The 17,534-nt window shown below is 54.3% G+C and overlaps 1 protein-coding gene across 3 annotated transcripts in view; it reads right to left on the bottom strand.

The window, feature by feature from the left end:
• Nucleotides 1–347: 347 nt before the first annotated feature.
• The window catches only part of NAP1L4 (nucleosome assembly protein 1 like 4), a 44,130-nt gene continuing 26,943 nt past the window's right edge, over nt 348–17,534 (bottom strand). For 2 of the 3 annotated variants that reach the window (XM_032414584.1, XM_032414583.1), the window contains exons 10-16: nt 14,085–14,224; nt 12,655–12,800; nt 10,104–10,126; nt 9,712–9,831; nt 7,062–7,091; nt 6,593–6,649; nt 348–1,530 (exon numbers count right to left, since the gene is read on the bottom strand). In XM_032414584.1, coding sequence (XP_032270475.1) covers nt 1,492–1,530; nt 6,593–6,649; nt 7,062–7,091; nt 9,712–9,831; nt 10,104–10,126; nt 12,655–12,800; nt 14,085–14,224 — 555 coding nt within the window. In that variant the 3' untranslated portion in view covers nt 348–1,491. Of the gene's footprint in view, nt 1,531–4,969; nt 5,004–6,592; nt 6,650–7,061; nt 7,092–9,711; nt 9,832–10,103; nt 10,127–12,654; nt 12,801–14,084; nt 14,225–17,534 lie in introns of all 3 variants that reach the window. The other variant, XM_032414585.1, reaches the window with a different exon arrangement.

Here is a 17,534-nt window from a genome sequence, read left to right as displayed (position 1 = left end):
GGAGGTACAGCCCCACAAACTCTTGAGAAATGGTGCACTCCTGGGGGAGAGCAGACTCTTTCCTGAGGTAGCAAAGGGCCCAACCCGGGGGCCCCAAGCCCACCCTGACAGTGAAGTGGGTCTGCAGGCCTAACGGGCCAACTAAATGTAGCCGCCTCCTAAGAACCGGCTGACACGGAAAAGCAGAGGCCTGAAGCCCGGGTCTGCCCGTCCGCAGGGCTCTGCACATACAGTTCAAGAGGACGCGCAACCACAGCCCAGAGCTGCCGGGTGGGGGCAGGTGCCAACGCCCCCACCCCGATCCTCCCACCAGGTCCTCCCACAGAGAGACTGTGCACAGAGCTGGGTTCATGGTTCACAACTTTAATAGAATATTCTAACTATTCTGTACAAATTGAAAACACTGTATTCAGTTACAAATGTATTATAAGTAAGGCTGAGCACTCTACAGGCCTGGACACAGTGTGGACGCAGCACCCCCGGCTGCCAGACCGCGGTCACACACTCGGAAACCCCACACGCCAGCCAAGAGCAGGTCGCTCTGAACCCAGGGCTTTTAAGACAAGATGAGCACGGGGCCAAGAAATGGGGGTACTGAGAAAGCAAGACTCGACGTGTCCACACTAGAAGAAGAGTAGTGCTTCCCAGCCCTGGCCCCTCACCACAGAAGCCTGGCAAACCCCGGCACTCGGCCCCCAACCCCGCCCCCCGCCCCCAAAGCCGGGTGGTATGTCGTGAAAACGAGCTCCTGCCCTCAGCCGTGGGCAGGACGGAGCGAGGTTCCTTCTCCACAGGCCTCACTCCCTTGGGAGCCACCACCACTCCCGCCTGGCAAGTCACCAGATCACACACATGGTTTCAGAAAGTGTGAGGACAAGCGACAGCATGCGTCCCAAGCCCTCACCAGCAGGAAAGAATAAATAAATACAAAGATGAACCACAAACACTCACGCCTCAGGGCTGGGGTGCACCACAACCCCTACCCCACCCTGAGGAAGACAAAACCAGAGAAGAACGCTCTAAAGAGAACAGGACCCTACTCTACGCAGCCCTTCCGAGGCCGTTAGAGCGCAGGAGACCAGGTGGTGGGAGACACAAAGCGCGTGGGTTTCTTCAAGTGAAGGAAGAATCCAGTCCGACCGCGGAGGGGTGTGAGTGGTTCTAGATGCCCCGGAACCACATCCCCAGACATCTGCCCTTGGCATGGACTGACCTTCCGCCGCCCCCTCCCCCCGGGGTCTTTGGGGCCCTCCTGAAGGCAGGGCCTGGGAAAGTCCACTGAGCTGCACCCAAGGCCGTAGAGGGTGCTGGAATCAAACCTATTTCTGAAATGCATTTAAGTTGCCACTGTACAGGTTAAGCAAAATAATAAGGATAAAGGAAAAGTTAAAGTCAAAATCATGCACTCGAAAACAAGGTAGAAGCAAGCACTGCCCATACGGTGGCGCGGCCGCCACAAGTCCCGACGCCACAGCTGCGGGTGCTCGCTCCTCACTGCTGTTTGCACTCGGACGGCTGGCTGGGCTCCTTCTGTCAACGAGAGAAGACAGGACTTGTAGGGAACCAACGTCATCAAGCCGGCACCTCCAACCAACAGTGCAAACAAGACTCAATTTAGTGCCTTCCTTCTTACTGAAAAAATGGTTACTGCAAACGTACTTTTACAAGAGTAACAAGTCACTCAGCTTCCCAGAAACAAAGTCTCAGTGGGGCTGCCTTTCTTGTTCGGAGACAGGCCCAGGAGTGTCAGTCACAGGCCAGGCACCGGGAAGGAGGAGCGCCTCAGGGTCACCGAGCCTCATCCGTGTCAAGGGAGCCCGCGCTCCAAAGCTACGCCGCAGCCTCGGAGCCTCGGGCAACCCCCCAACCCGCCCACGTGACGCAGCAGCCGGCTCCCCTTTCTGTGCCCTGCCACCCCTAAGGCAGGCTCAGCACCTGAAACGAAGAGGCGGCACCGCGGGGCAGGCCAGAGGCGGCCGAGCAGCCCCGCCGGCCCCGGGCCAGCCCCCCGCAGTGCTCCCTGCTCGCGGGACGCACCAGCAGCCCACAGCCGGGGGAGGCCAGGCCAACGGCTCCACGCACAGCCCCGGCCTCCCAGGCCCCTCCACTAGGGGGCAGGCTCTCCTTCCGGAGAGGTAGCAGGGAGAGGCCACGCCCCCCACAGAGGCGCCCGTTCACTTCAGTGCAATCGAACACAGCTCACACCGCTTAAAGCACATCCGGCAGCCCCATGCATTCTGTGCGGAGGCCAGCAACAGCCTGAGAGACAGACACTACCAGACCACGAATCTTTCCCGGCAAATACATTTACTAATCGGTGGCCTCTAATTCTTGGCTGCCAAGATTACAGATTACTCTCATACAATCTGGACAAGCCTACAGAGTCTAAAAAAAACCTCAAACATCGGGGATGATGTAACAGATACCTTCTATGGTTGAGGCTGGGACTCCATTCTTTAGGAAATCACATTTAGGGTATAAAAAAAAATTATCTGTTAAGGACGCTTAAAAACAAAACGATGATCTTGGACCCTGGTCTAAGCTCTTCATTTGAAAATCTCATGGAAAGAGCACAGGGACGCGGCCGGGAGCCCCCAGGTCTCTGCCCAGCAGCGGGCCACTCTGGGAGGGGGGTCCTGACCTTGGCGTCACGTGCTCATCTAAAATACTGCTAAAGAACCCAGGGCCCCAAACAAAACACGCCTGATAAAAAATCCAGGCGGGAAAAGATCAAGATCAAACTGTGGATCTGGAGGCAGCTCAGGCTGGTGGCCAAGGCAAGGAGCCACCGGCTGTCAGGAGTGGCTGGGGAAGGCGGGGAGGAGCTCCCAGTCCACGTGGCCATGGCAGCAGGGGGGCGGGGGGGAGCAGGCAGCTTTTTGAGGATGAGGGGAGAAATTCGTGTGTTTCCACAACTGTATTTGCAAAAAGAAAGCGGGTTAGAGAAGCTGGAGCTAAGGAAGTCCTGTAGGGTGACGTGGTGGGCACGGGGGCAGGCGGCACAGGACGGGACTCCTCCTGCTATACCCTTCTGTATGCGGATGAGTTACACACGTACAGCATTTCGTAAAATCGGGCGTTACACGATTTACAATATGCTGTCTGAATCACTTCATATGCTTATTTTTAACCAGGAGAACATATTACCCATTTGTTTAAAGTACACTCAGTAGCCTGGGGGATAAAGCCTGCTGGAGGCAACGGGACCTCACTGAGAGCTCCCGGCAGGCAGGCAAGCGGCCCCACCTCTGGGGACAGCATCCGCACGGACACAAGTCCTAGGCTGTAAAGTCAACACAGAACCCCGAAGCTTCTGACGTGAATTTTATCAACAAGACACCACTGGTTTTCAGCCTGTGACACAGGCCAAAACAGGACTACAACTATGCCCCGGCATCCTTGGTCTCAGGCCACCAAGTCTGATGGCAGCTTGGTCACTCAATACCCCTGAATATCACGGGAGAGGAGTGGGGTGTTTCCAAGGCACAAACTAACAGCCCAAATCCTGCCTGTCATGGAGCCATTTAAAGGCCAAGTTTTAACAGAGGACAACTGCCCAAGAAGGGGGGAAAACAAGCCAGCAAGCACAGAGCTGGCCACCACAGGTTCCCGGGGGCACAAAGCCGGGGCCCAAGGGCCTGTATGACCGCAGAGGGAAACCCTGCACCGGAGCGGCTGGGCCCCTGACAAGGACCTGATGACACTACTGAGGGGCGACAGTACCAGGCTGCTCATGGTGGCCACGCCACAGGAGGGTCCTCCTGTCCTAGAAAGACAGGCTGAACAGGTTAGGGATGCTTCCCCGTGACCAGCAGGGCGGGAGAGTGGGGCTTGCGGGGAACATTCTTCAGACAAGTGGGGCAGCGGGCATCAAGAGTAATCGAACACACTGTCGTGTACGCACGTCAAAGATCAGCCCCGACTCCTTAAACACCCAGGATCCATGGTGTCTGTCCACCTCCCCTGGTTAGGACGTTGCCTTGCCAGGAGGCAGCCGTGCTACTGCTCCGTTCTCTATGAGAGCAAGCCTGCAAGAGCGAGACAGGAAGGCCACACGGAGACTCTCCCACGCCTGTGGTCTGCACGACCATCAGCACCAGCACGCCGGCCGCGGCGGTGAGCTCAGGCTCCAGCTTTCACGGGCCCTGCTCTACGCACCGGCTGGGGCTGCTCAGCACAGCCCCCGGGACCCCCTGCCATTTCCCGGGGATGAACATCACGGCACCTGCCTCCCGTGGCATCTTCTCACCACGGCCCCCGGGCCCCCGGGAGGACAGTGTCCCACGAGGGAGGGAGCTGATCGCTGGAGCGGAGTTGCAATGGCCCACAACTTGGGGGGCAGGGGTGCCGGGTGGGCAGCACCCAGCTCTATCCCCACCTGGTCAGAGCACCCCAACAATGCCCAGGACCACACCACACAGACACCGCAGCTTTTGGGGCACTAACTCCAGCACACTCAAAGTCCAGGCAGGCCTCTATGACCTACCGGTCCGCACCACACCTGACTTTAAGAAGCAGAAACAATCGACAGAGACACATCAAGAAAGAGCACAGCGGCTGCTTCCTACTGCACGGGGTGCGGCTGATCCCAGCACGGCCCCCACAACACGGTCTTCATGAAGACCACACAGTGCCCACCTCCCAGGGCCCTCGCGCTCTGTGCTCTTCCTGGAGGGCAGGCCTGTCCCCAATAAAAATGCCACACCAGTCACGCCTTTGACTTGGTCAGCAACAAACACTGGGCTCAGGAAGCAGGAGCCAAATGTAGTTTCTGATGCTCAGTTTTAGAAGTACACACAACGGACACCTGCGTGAAACGACTATTCTTCCGAAAGCCATGTGCTCAGCCTCGCACATGCGGAGTGTGCCTGCCCAGCAGCCTCCCCTCTATCCACCAAGTCACAGTAAGGCACTGTTACAAATCACAGATCAGAAGATTGCATTAGGAATGAATGGAATTCCACCTTACCTAAAAATGCATGAATAACAGACAAAAATTACACCTAAACGGGGAAAAAATTGAAAGGAAGTGTCAGCATAAAAGAAAACAAAATGCACAAAATTATACAGGCGGAAACAGCCACTTTCTCATGACAAAAAGGGCCACAAATTCTTGAGCTTGAGATGAGCAACCCCAACCCACCAAATCTGTACGTTTAATACCAAAAAATCCCTTCTCCCTCGTTTGCCTCCTCGTGTGCAGACTCTGACATGACCAATCCCTCCGAAGGATCAGAGTCGGGCCCTTCTGGCTGCGCAGGGCTGGCAGTCCTCGCGCCTCCCACCAGTGGCCCGTCTATCATCCCCCACCTTCCCCCAACCAACAGCACACACAGACCCAGGGAGCACCAGTCCTGACAACCCTCTAGGGTGCCGGACGACTTGTGAGAGAACGCGCTTCCAGAAAACAGACATGTCAGGAAACAGAAAAGGACAAACAACAGAAGGTAGCAACAAGCGACGGAGTAACGGAGCTCCCACTGCAAACCATCCTCAGCCTGCTCTAGAATCCAAACCGTGAATAAGCCTGTCAGCAGCCCCCACCTGCCGAGCGTGAGCCCCCTGAGCCAGGGCCCCCGTGTCACGGAGCCGAGCACACGGATGCCTGCGCTACAGGCCCCCCGTGCTGGACAGGCCGACTGCGCAGGGGTAAGCATTTCTGTGAGCTTAGTCCCGAGTAGTATTTATATGGTACATTTTAAGTTTGAAACCCACCTCCCATCCTTCTCTAGAAGGAGCTGAACTCATATAAAGCATGCATTTACAGAAACATTTGGCGTTAAAAAAAAAAAAAAAAACAGAGCTGGGTTATTACACTCACATTTAGTGCACATTCCACTTTGGGTAAAAACGAAGGGCGGACAAACATTGTCTAGTTAAACTGAGATCCAGGTTACAAACGGCAGGGAAGGTTAGTGCTCTGACAGCCCATGACGACGCAATGAGCTACAGACCTCATGCTCGCTAACAAGAGGACGGCCTACTACAGCCTGAGGACTGCATTAGAGCAGCTCTGGATTTAAGGGATGTGTCAAGGGACAAAGTGCCTTCATTTAAGCTCATCTGCCATCAGTAAACATTCGGACCTTCAGGTAAAATTATATGGGGTTGCCCATTCTCCTCAGTTTTTGTTTTTGTTTTCTTAAAGCTTCCTAGTTTACTTTCAATGATTGGAGATACTTAGACATAGCTTCTGAATATTCTCAGCCCAAAGACAATTGTAAAACTATGTCTATAGTTTTATTACTCTACTCATTAAAAAAAACAACCCCCCAAATTTACTTCTTTATACCTTTTCCAAAAATAAACACAAGAAACAGCTTATTCGTGTTGTCATTCAACCATTCCCCTGAAGGGACTAAAGGTCTGGAAAAGAAAGCTGCTCTCCTGAACGAGCTTACGGAAAGAGAGCGCTTACGAGCGAGCTGGGAAGGCCTTCCCTGGCCACACACTGAGCACTAAATCCCACAGGAGGGGTCGCTCGAGCCTGCCCCCGGTCTGTTGCCGTGTTCGGACTAGAGCAGGGCTGGCGCGGCCAGGCAGGGACGCAGCAGCCGGCATTCACGGGGGCGGCGGCCCCCCAACGACTGACCTTGGGGTTAATATCGGCATCGTCCTCATCTTCTCCCTCCTCGTCACCTTCCAACTCCTGCGTAAAAGGGTGAGAGTGAGTTGAACACACAGGATTTAAACTCCTGTGGAGCAACCCGCTCCACACAAACGAAGCCGCCCTCCGCTCTAGCGGGAAACCCATGATCACTGTCCGTAAGTGATTAAGTCACTCCTAGGCACACTGACTTGTGGGCACCTTTTTGTTCTCAGTGATAACGGACATAAACACAATGCTGAAAACGCGATTTGTTTGTTCAACCAACATTTCCTAAGCCACGTTTTCATAAGCCAATCGCGGGGTCAACAACGGGACCCTCCCCAGCTTCAACAGGGTGGAGGCCCTGAGGCAGCTCCACACAAGCCGGGTACGACTGGTGGTCCGTCCGCCCTAGCAGAGGAAGCCTAGCGAGGCCTCAGGGAAAGGACTCTCCACGTTCGCCATGTCTTACCTCCTCTTCTCCTTCCTCACCCTCTTCAAACTGAAAAAGGAAAAAGGAAACAAGATTTAGGTCTCGAAAGCAGGAGGGCAGCCTGACCCAGGCAGGGTCCCCGTCAAACACCCCACACCGGTCAGGCCTGGGGAATGCGGAAGTGCAGCCTGGCCTCTGGACAGAGGCCCATCTGATGGGGGGGGGGCACGGTCGGCCACTGGGCTCCTCGGCCCCGACACTGTGGGCCGGGCTGGGGCCAGCGCTGCAGGGCCACCTGTTCACGAGCCCCGCTGTGTTGATAGGATGCCGGGTACCTGCAAACCACACAAAACAAGGCCTGAGGATGGGGAAGGGTGCAGAAAGGAGATGGTCAGCATGAGAACGTACTGGGATCACCTGGGAAACTGGCTGATCTAAGTAATCCAGGAGCATGATTTTACTATGCAGATACGTGAATTTCAATGGTATTTTTTAACTCATACAAGGATAAATATTTACACATTAGAAATGTGATAAAACCTTGGTGTTTAAGTGTATAGAAAAAAAGCCCAACACTATAGTCGGTTGGTCTTGAATGAATTTCTCCAAGGTCCAAAGACATCACAGATCAGACTCTCACTCAAACTCCATCCACATAATCAGACTCAGATCAAGACCAAACACAAAACAAAACAAAACAAACCTCATCACTATCGCCTGCATGACACAAGAGACCTAAAGATTTACTAGGCTTTTCTTAAGAACATTTCTTTTGTTGGAGCCCACACATATATTCCCTTCGTGACAGCTCACACAAAACTTGTAAGGGCCTGGGGGCTGGTGGGGCCCAGCTCAGACACCAGGCCGAGCATGCGCGCCCTCTTGCACCAGCTGGGCCGTCAGGGCTCCAAGCATGCCCCAGTGCCCTTTCCAGCCTCTGACAGGGAAAGACCTAGGCAAACCTTGTCTTGTAGCCAATCACATTTTAGCTCAGACTGAACTAGCCTCAAACAGGCTCAAGCGTGGATTTTCTGAGGTTCTCAGATCATTTCACTCTGGACCTGGAGGGTCCTGTGGCAAACACATCTCACACTGATGGAGAGCAGGGGTCGCTAAGCTGGGGTACAGGCCCGTGGGACACGCAAGCCAAGCCGGGAGAACGTGGAAGACAGAATCAGCACTCCCAGCTCCATTTCCTTCTGCAACGACGTGTAGCACTTGTGCAGGTTTCCAATGCATCAGACCCCTGCAAATTTACCTCTCTCCCAACGCGCACCAAGTAATGGTGCCAACAGGTGTTCTTCGAAGGGCCCGACAAGCCATGAGAGTCACTACGGCCGTGACTGGTGAAGTCAGGACCCTGGTCTCAGCAGGCCTAAGTGGGGTGCCCCTTCCTAACCCCTCAACGACACTGCTGGGCAGCAGCACCTGCATCGGAGGTGTTGGGCGCGGACATATATACGCAGAGGACGCGCAGAGCACTGCACCGCTCCCAGTACTATCCACTCTGCCTGTATTTTAAGTAAATAAATACATATAAACTGCACAATCACGTTTTAAAACCGATGGGCATATGATCAAAAAAGTGTGGAGACCGCTGGTCCAGAGATGCACTTTCCAGGGTGTGTGGTCACTAGATTTTTGGGGCTACGTTAAATAAAACGGAACCACGCAGTTCCTCAGCTGTCAACAGATTCCTTCTACATCTTCACAGCTCACGTGGGGCCGTCCCACCACGCTGGACAGAGCAGGCAGCCGACGACAGCCCTCCCACCACAGACCGCGCCGGCGTACAGTGCCGTGTCGGCTCCAGCCTCGGCGCTCACCTGAGTGCTCGGACGAGCCAACACTACACTGACTTGTGTGCCCGCATGTTCTCCTGCCCACAACCACCTCCCGGCCCAGGGACGGACGAACGGCCTTTCCGAAGCGAACGCGTCTCAGACTACACAGCTCACACACACTGGATGGGACGTGCCCCCTGGCTGGGACCATCAGCACAGAAAACGTGAGAAGCAGGCATTCACTGCTCTGGCCGCTGAGCAGCTCAAACCTGCCCGGCTCCTGCTGCCCGTCTGCAACCTCGACAGACCGCTTAGAAAGGAAACCTAGAGCCACCCAGGAAACCTAAGAGCTCTAAAAGCAAGGGAATAAGTATCTGAAACATACTACTAACTACACACTATAAAACAAAATTTGATCCCCACAAATCAAGAAGACACAGTGAGCCAAGCCTGGGTTATGATGGAGAACTACCTCGGGTGACTGTCAAAGGACAGCTAGCGAGGTTGCGCTCAAGCAGGGAGGGAGGCGGGGGAGAGAGAGAAAGGGGCCTGCGCAGCCCGGCCACCCCCTGTGCACCCCGGGTATCCAGCCTTTGGCGCCAGCACAGCACAGGCTGGCGAGTCAGCTCTGCAGATAACCTTCTGCTGTGGTCAGACCGCTGAAAAGGAGATTTTCTCCTCATGTTTCCAAGTCACCCAAAGCTTGCAGACCTTAAGTAGGACAGGGTGAGCACCTGGGGCCTTTCAAGGATGCTGTCTGTCCCTGGACGGGGCTGGCACTCTGCTCTAAGAGCACCCAGAGCCCTGCTCGGCCCCGACCCCCCAACACCAAGGGTCCCCCAGGCTGCTGCTCAGGGCGCCCCATACTGCCAGAGGCAGGCCCCCAAGGGCTCCCGCCCACATACGTTGTCGTCATCCTCTATGGCCTCCCCCGTGAAGTAGAGCACGGCCCGCGGGACTATCCGCTCACGAAAGAAGTGTCCAATTTCAAAGTCAGAGGCTAATGTGAATTCCGAGTCTTCATCCTGAGAAGGGAAAACCTCAACGTTAACTCGTGTATACGGGTGAGCACCATGCCCCCACCCGCACTGCGCCCCTCGCTCTGGGGGACCCAGCACTGCTGGGGATGGCGGGGTGCACCGGCCCCACGCGCTCCGGCCCCACCCCACGGTGTCGTGAACACAGTGCACCCCGGGCCTCAGGGAGGAGGAAGGAGGGACTGAAAAGAAGGCAGGCCACTACTCTGAAGATAAAGAATGTGACAGCACAAGAGATCTGATGACAACACAAAGCTTACCAGTGATTCTCCATCCCCAGACGCTAGGGAAAAAAAGACAAAACATACGCATGTTATGCTGACAACCAAAACCTTTGCAAGCGCACGCAGGCAGCTCGGAGGACAGGGAAGGTGGCACAGGGCGCATCTGGAGCCCTGCGCCTCCCGCGGTGCCGACCGCCCGCCCCCGCCTGACCTGCTTGGGAACGCCAACTGGGGAAAAGCTCTTCCTAGTTCAGTGTCAACACGTGGAAAGGCCCACCACGGGGCCCCAGACGGTGGGCACCCGGTGCACTCACGCCTTCAGGAGCGTGTACCGGTCGGTGCCTGCAGCCCTGCACGACTCCGCAGGGAAAGGACCATCCCTGAGCCTGGTGTCTGAAGCACTGCACCTCAGCGGGCCAACACCGCTGTGTCCACGTGGCGAGGACACAGTGCTGAAGCGTCCGTCCCACGGAATGGAAAGACTCCCTGTGGGCAGGAGGGTGCCGCTGGTCGCTGCCCACCACAGAGCCCCGCACGGCTCGCCGAGGGGCAGCTCCACACACACGTGTGCACGCGGGACACACACACACGCATGCGCGCGCCCACGGCTACCGAGACTGCTGCTGCACCGGAGCCTGACCCAGAACCAAGGGTGACAGGAAAGACAGGGACTTAAAACCGCTCAACAAAGCCCAGTGACACTCAAATGATCATGTGACTCAAACCCCGGACTTCAGAGATGCTTGTCCAAGGCCCGGTCTTGCCAGGAGCTGGAAGCTTATGGCGCTGGCCTCATCCTGCCTCTTGGGGCCTCTCCCAGCTTGCAGTTCCCCATGGGCTGGGCACCCACATGTCAACACCACCCCTATGGCACTGTCCCCGAGTCTTGGCACATGAGCACCCCCCACGGGCTAAGATTTGGGTCCGGGGACTCTGGCCAGGGACTTTGCTCATGTGACTTTGGGACGTTTTGTAGACTGAAGGACAAGGAGGGCACCGGACCAGCCAGCTTATGTTTCCTTCATTTTAAAACATGTTACCTCAATTCTGACATTTTTTCCTTGCCTGCCCCATCACCACCCCACGGTCACTTTCAATTTGTTTACAGAGCTCATCACTTGATATTATGTGTGATTACTTTAAAAGACCTATGTTTACGTGCAATTCATCTACCAGAGAACTGAAGTGTATAATTCAATGACCTCTGGGACATTTTTAGAGTGGGACAACCATCACAGGACAGTTTTAGAACCCCAAACGTCACCCCCCCCCAAATTCTGAGTCCACTTAATTTCATTTTGATCTTATTGAATTACTTAAAATCCAATCTTAAGAAACCTTCCAACAAAGCCACTGCATTTAGGAACCAAAGGCCCTCTGCTTCACAGTGAATTCATGCAAGTGACCGCCAAAGGGAATTCTCTAAAACAAGGAAACTGAACAACTACATTATGGCTGTTGTTACCCCAGACCAATACACATTTGCATCCTCTAGGCTCAAAGACAAATCCCAGAAAGATATGGGGCCAAAGGGCAGAGCTTGCGAAGCGAGGGCCCTCGGCTCAGAGACAAAGTCCTGGTCCAAGGCTCACACTTGAGAGTGGAGCCACCCTGTGGCCGAGGGCGAACAGCTCACACACCCACCAATTACCTGTGGCAGGGACGGGCAGTTCTAGATTTCAATCTGTGTTCATGGAAAATAGAGAGAAAATGTTTTATCCTCACTATCCTAACACTGCCAACCGGCCTGGCCTCCGCATTCTCTCAGGTTTAGAAAATTTTAAGACTTGCCAGTATTTGGGACACCTGGGTTGCTCAGTCGGTTAAGCATCTGCCTTCAGCTCAGGTCATGACCCCAGGGTCCTGGGATCGAGCCCCACATTGGGCTCCCTGCTCGGCGGGGAGTCTGCTTCTCCCTCTGCCTCTACCTCTCCCCCCTTCTCGTTCTCTCTCTCTCTCTCAAATAAATAAGATCTTTAATAAAAGAAAAAAAAAAAGACTTGCCAGTATTTATTCTCAAAACCTGTTGCTCACCCTCCACGAGGTCAAACTTTCCGTCTTTATTTTATGACTTGGGGGGGGGTAGGAATCGAAGTTTCCAAGCTAAGTCTTTCAAAACTGGAAATCCAATTATTTGTGCTGTCACACTGTCTCAACTCCCAAGCCCCTTGAGTTCTACCAAGTCCCGGAGAAAAACAAAACAAAGCTGAATTTATGAGAGAGAGAGGGTGGGGGATGCTCCCTACGCTGCGCAGGTGTTAACAGGAGTACGACCAGCCACAGAGGGGGCCTGCAGCAGGACGGGCGGCCCCAGCAGTGAGGCGCGGAAGCGCCGGCTGGGGGCGCTCCTGGCAGCACTCCAGCTTTCTCAGCGTGGAGCTCAGAGAGCCCGCCAAGCCTTCCCCCCCGCTACAAGGAGGACCCACCACCCCACCACCCCCGCACCCCGTGAGCACCAGCACCACGGCTCCTGGCACAGCAACTGCGTCCTTACTGGCCACTCTCGCCGGAGGACCCAGACCGGACTCAGGGTAACGAAGCGACTTCGCGTAGTACATAATCAACGTCCACAACACAACCCTCTTACCTTTCAGCGGGCTGAAGAAGTTGAAAAACGAGTCGTTCGGAACTTGTTTGGTAATTGTTCTCACTGTGCCTCGGCCCTTATGTTTCTGCTTCTTCTTGATTGTTTTGACTGTAACATTTTTCCCTTTCTTCCAGTCGATAGCACACCTACAGGGACAGACGGCCATCACGCACACAGACATGTGCCCTGAGAAACACCACGAACGTCCACGGTAAACAAGGCACAGCCAGAGGCTGAACTTGGACAACGTAGGCAAACCAGGCTGCCAGCCGGCACTGCACGCCTAGGAAGTCCACGTGACGGCCGGCGACAGGGAACAGGCCAAGTGGCCTGCGCTGCCACGGCACCATCTGAAGCCGGGGTCTTCTCCCCTGAGGAAGCCACCCCCCCCACCGCCAGTATGTCTGCTGTGACCAAGCCCAATCAAGGCTGGGCTACGGTGCCCAGAGAGTGCTCAAGAGCTTGTCACCTGCTGCCTTTGTCCAGACCCCAGAGCACACCTGAAGTCACCCACTCACGCACCCAAATTCTCAAGGCAGCTAAGCGAGCAGGACACGTTGAAGAGGCGGCAGGGGACCACTGCATGAAGTACTGATGGGGGCGGGGCGCACTGGGTCTGGGCTGCCGAGTGGGCCCGGCTTGGGGGCGAGCCCCGCGTGCTTGCTCATCTTTCAGTCGCTGCGGACCCACACGGAACCCCTGGCAGCATGTGACTAGCGTCTGCTCGGGAACATGCCTGGAAAGGCCGGCCCACTTCCCACACGACAGCCTGGCCCTGGGAAATGCGCTCTCAGAGTCACTCTCGCCATTCAAGTCTAGCAGGGTTTTAATAAAGCTCTGAATTGCTCATACGCGAGATTCAGAAGTACTTGGTTCCAGTGAGTAAGGGTAATTGTGCCAATTCAAAAACAATTTCCCAAACCAAAAAAACCACGATTTCCCAAACCATCTCAAACAAACCAAGAGGAAAGAACTCCAAACCACATTCTCTCCCCAGTGATCTCACTTGAAATCACCAAGGTGCTCCATCATGAGTCCAACAATTAAACTGCCCCCCAATTTCCGAAGCAAGCAACTGACCAGTACTGCCCTGCCCTGATTCATCCGTTCACTCAGCAAATATTTGCGGAGGGTCGTTTATCAGCTCAGCAAGGATAGCATCATGCAAGGGACCTAGAGAACCGAATCCCCCCATCTGATGAGGAGATCGGGCCACCAGCCCCCATTTGGCACATGTGACCTCATGACACATTTCCCAGGGCAGGCCATCACAAACCCCCACAGAAAGACTATTTAATGTAAATCTTGGTCTACTAGGATTTTAAGAAAATTAAAGACATTTTGTTTTATTCCTGATTTCTCTTACTCATTAAGTTCTAAAATCATCCGTTTTTCTTTCAGAAAAAGAAGGTGAAATGGCGAGTCCTTACCCGTCACAGTCAACTATTTCAGGACCTTCGAAGGAAAAGGGATCAGCCTTATCCGGCTCTGACTTCATCTTGTATGTTTTTGTCAGGACTGAATTGGTAAAGTAGTCGTTGGGTTCAAAGTGGAACTCTAATACAAAAGACTGAAAACAAAAACTCAGGTAAGTGCCACTTAAAAATCTACAAGCAACCAGTGACAGACTTCACGAACCCCACAGTCCGCACTGGAGACCGGCGCCTCTCTGAGCGGGACGCCACAGACAGAAACGGCTACGGAAAAGTTCAACAGGTATGGCCACATGGCAAGAAAAACGTGATTACAAAAAACAGCAGCACCCAGTTCAAACACAAACGACAAGTGGGGGAATACCTGTGGCGCCTCAGCCCTAGCAGAGAGCGCGTGACCCTCTGAGCCCCCTCCCAGTAGAGGTCCAAGCTCTCCTGAGAAACCCTAGCTTCTCTCTGCCGCCCCGGGCTCACCCTGGCGGAGCTGGAGGGTCTGGCCTAGGGGACACCAGGCAGCGGGCTCCAGCCCGCCCTCCTTCTCCACTTGCGTTCAGGCAGAGCACCGCCTTCTCTGCCGCACAAAGGGGCCAGACTCTGCGAGGGCGGGGAGCACTGCCTGGGCCTCCGCAAACCACACCAAGGAAGGACAAGTTCATCCTTTGTTCACAAAGCACTGTGTAATCTCAAGAGACAAGCTTAAGAGGAAAAATGGACGCAGGGTGTGTACAAAGCAGCAGACACAAATAAAGTCAAGTGGCAGTAGGAAGGAGTCTTGCTTTCTTCTTACCTATGTATGAATAATATGTAGAACTGGCAAGTGTTCTGGGAAATCACGTCCACTCATATACTGTAAATAGCTTTATAAAGGACCATCTGGCAAGATCAAGAAATTAAAGTAAAATAAAATTCTCTGACCTGGTAACTCTACTCTGAGGAATTTATTGTTTGGGAAAAGACACCTGGGTGATGCATCATCAGTATGTGCAAAGATGCTCACCTCAGCCCTATTTTAAGGAAAAAAAGAGGACGTTGGTTGAGTAAGTTATAGAGATACTTTATAAGACTAACTCTGGGTTCACATCACTTCTGCCTATAGGTGCTGCGTGATCTTGTCAAATCACTCTGTCTCTGCTGTTGTTTCGTCACCTATAAAGTGGAAAACACAGTCCTCTCTCTCTCCCTGAGCTGACTAGAGGATTGACCTTTGGAAGCACTTAGGACAGGGTTTACACAGGCTTACAGGCAATGCTTGCTAAATGTTAGCTATTTCAATTTTCATTATAATGTATAAGGATACAATTACCAACTGGGAAAAAGTAGATTAAAAAGACTAAAACCAAACTACTTCCACTAAGGGGGAAGTGGAACCCGGACCCTGCAGAGCTTGAGTCCCCTGCAAGCTCAGCAACAGCACCCCATACAGCCCCCTCTCGGCTCGCTGCCCACCCCCCAGGGCTACACCCACCCACCGTGAAGACAGAAGCGAGTGTTCAGTCAGCGAAGAGGCTGCTATGATCCCAGAACCGCCGCAGGCTGCGACCACAGGCGTGGACAGGCACCCTGGGGGCCAGGGAGGGCTCACAAGCGTCACCGGGGGCCCCGCCTCACTCCGTACGCTGGTACGGATCACACTGCTCCTCTTCTTTATCTCCCACCTCCCGCCCTACCAGCTCTCCAGACCAAGTGTGAGATCTCCTTTCTTCATGTTTTCCTATCCTTTCCTTCCCCATGGCCTCTGTTTAGTCTAGTGTAACACACGACTGGGGATGAATCAAGAAAGGGTTCAAGGGGCGCCTGGATGGCTCAGTCGTTAAGCGTCTGCCTTGGGTCATGATCCTGGGGTCCTGGGATCCAGTCCTGCATCGGGCTCCCTGCTCCAGGGGGAGCCTGCTTCTCTCTCTGCCCCCCCCCCCCGTTCCTGCTCACTCTCTGTCTGAAATAAAATCTTTATAAAAGAGAAAGAGAGAGAGAGACAAGGAGGGTTCAAGTCCGACAGAAAAGGGCCCACAGATGCGGTCGCCTCCATCACACACAACCCCCTACAGCCAGTCAGCCGTAAGCACGCAGCGGAGCCCGCACGCGGGTGTGAGCAGACGCCGCTCCTGCCCAGCGCGGTTCCCATGCTGCCTGCCCAGCGCGGTTCCCATGCTGCCGCCCGCTGCGCCAGCCCCCCCCCCCCCCCCCCCCCCCCCCCCCCCCCCCCCCCCCCGCCCCGCCCCGCCCCGGGCGCTCCAGCCTGGGCCGACGGCGCACGGGGACTCTGCACTGTTGCTCAAGTTCTGTACTAAGCCTGAAATTATTTCAAAACAGAGACAAAGCCACGATGATTTACAAAAAAGAAAGTGTAAAAAAAATACGTAAATGAACCACATTTGAACCTTATAAATGTTCACCTCCTTTCACCCAGTAAAACTGCACTAAAAGGAATCAAAACTGAGGAAATTGGCCAAGACTTAAAGATTTGGGTTCAAGTATGCTCTCATAATGCAACAATTTAGAATGGGGCGGAGGTGGCAGCGGCACGTGTGGGCACCATTAAATAAATCACTTTACAGCCCACAGACGCAAGGACAACTATTTCCCAGCCGCAGAGCCGGTACAACACTGTCCGCACCTGTAACCCCGCTCTGCGGCAGGGTAAGCGAGGGACCCTGGAGAGGAGCAGAGGTGTGGTCATGGGAGAAACAAACACACTGGCCCTGCTTCATTCTGAGGCTAGATATGGTTTGTATTTCTAATTTTATTGTCTAAAATATTTCATAATGATTTTAAAAAGACAAAGACTATGGGGAACCTGACTCCAGAGCTGAGAGATCTGTAGGCTGTTCCTAACACCTTCCTGTATTTTCCCAGCGTTCCACAGCCAGCGTGCATGACTTTTCTAACAGGGGAAGTGACGAGGGGGAGAAGGACGACTGGCTCATGCTCTACCAGAACTAGGGCTCTCGTCTGTCTATAAACCATTGTAAGAGATGGAGGAAAACGTCAGACAGGCTGAGAAAGAAAAGAGACCCAGGAAATCACCAAACAGGTGTCTCATAAGAGCAAATGATGAAAAAAAGAATTGATCCGGGGGGAAAAATTAATAAATGGAGTCTGGACGAATCATAGGTGAGAAAGAAGTGTTAGGAAAAAACTGACACACAAACTTACAACAGCACGCACCTCCTCCCACCCTTCTCCCCCCCCCCCCCCCCCCCCCCCCCCCCCCCCCCGCCTCTCTCCCTCCCCCCCCCCCCGCCACGCAAGCAAACACCCTCAGACTGCCCCACTCGGCCTCCAGGGGGTGCCAGGGCCCAGCCTCCGCACAGGCCAAGGAAAAGGCCCTGCAATAACCCAATTAACCAGGTGCAGTAGGCAAAGGGATTCCCCTCAGCCTGTGAGCAGGCATCATGCCAGCTCGTGCCCAGGCCCCCCCCTGCAGAGGGAGAACTGAATGTCACCTCC

This window comes from Phoca vitulina, unplaced genomic scaffold (assembly GCF_004348235.1).
Source record: "Phoca vitulina isolate PV1807 unplaced genomic scaffold, GSC_HSeal_1.0 scaffold16, whole genome shotgun sequence".
NCBI lineage: Eukaryota > Metazoa > Chordata > Mammalia > Carnivora > Phocidae > Phoca > Phoca vitulina.
The sequence above is the reverse complement of the archived record's forward strand: the minus strand, read 5'-3'. Positions and strand labels throughout refer to the sequence as shown.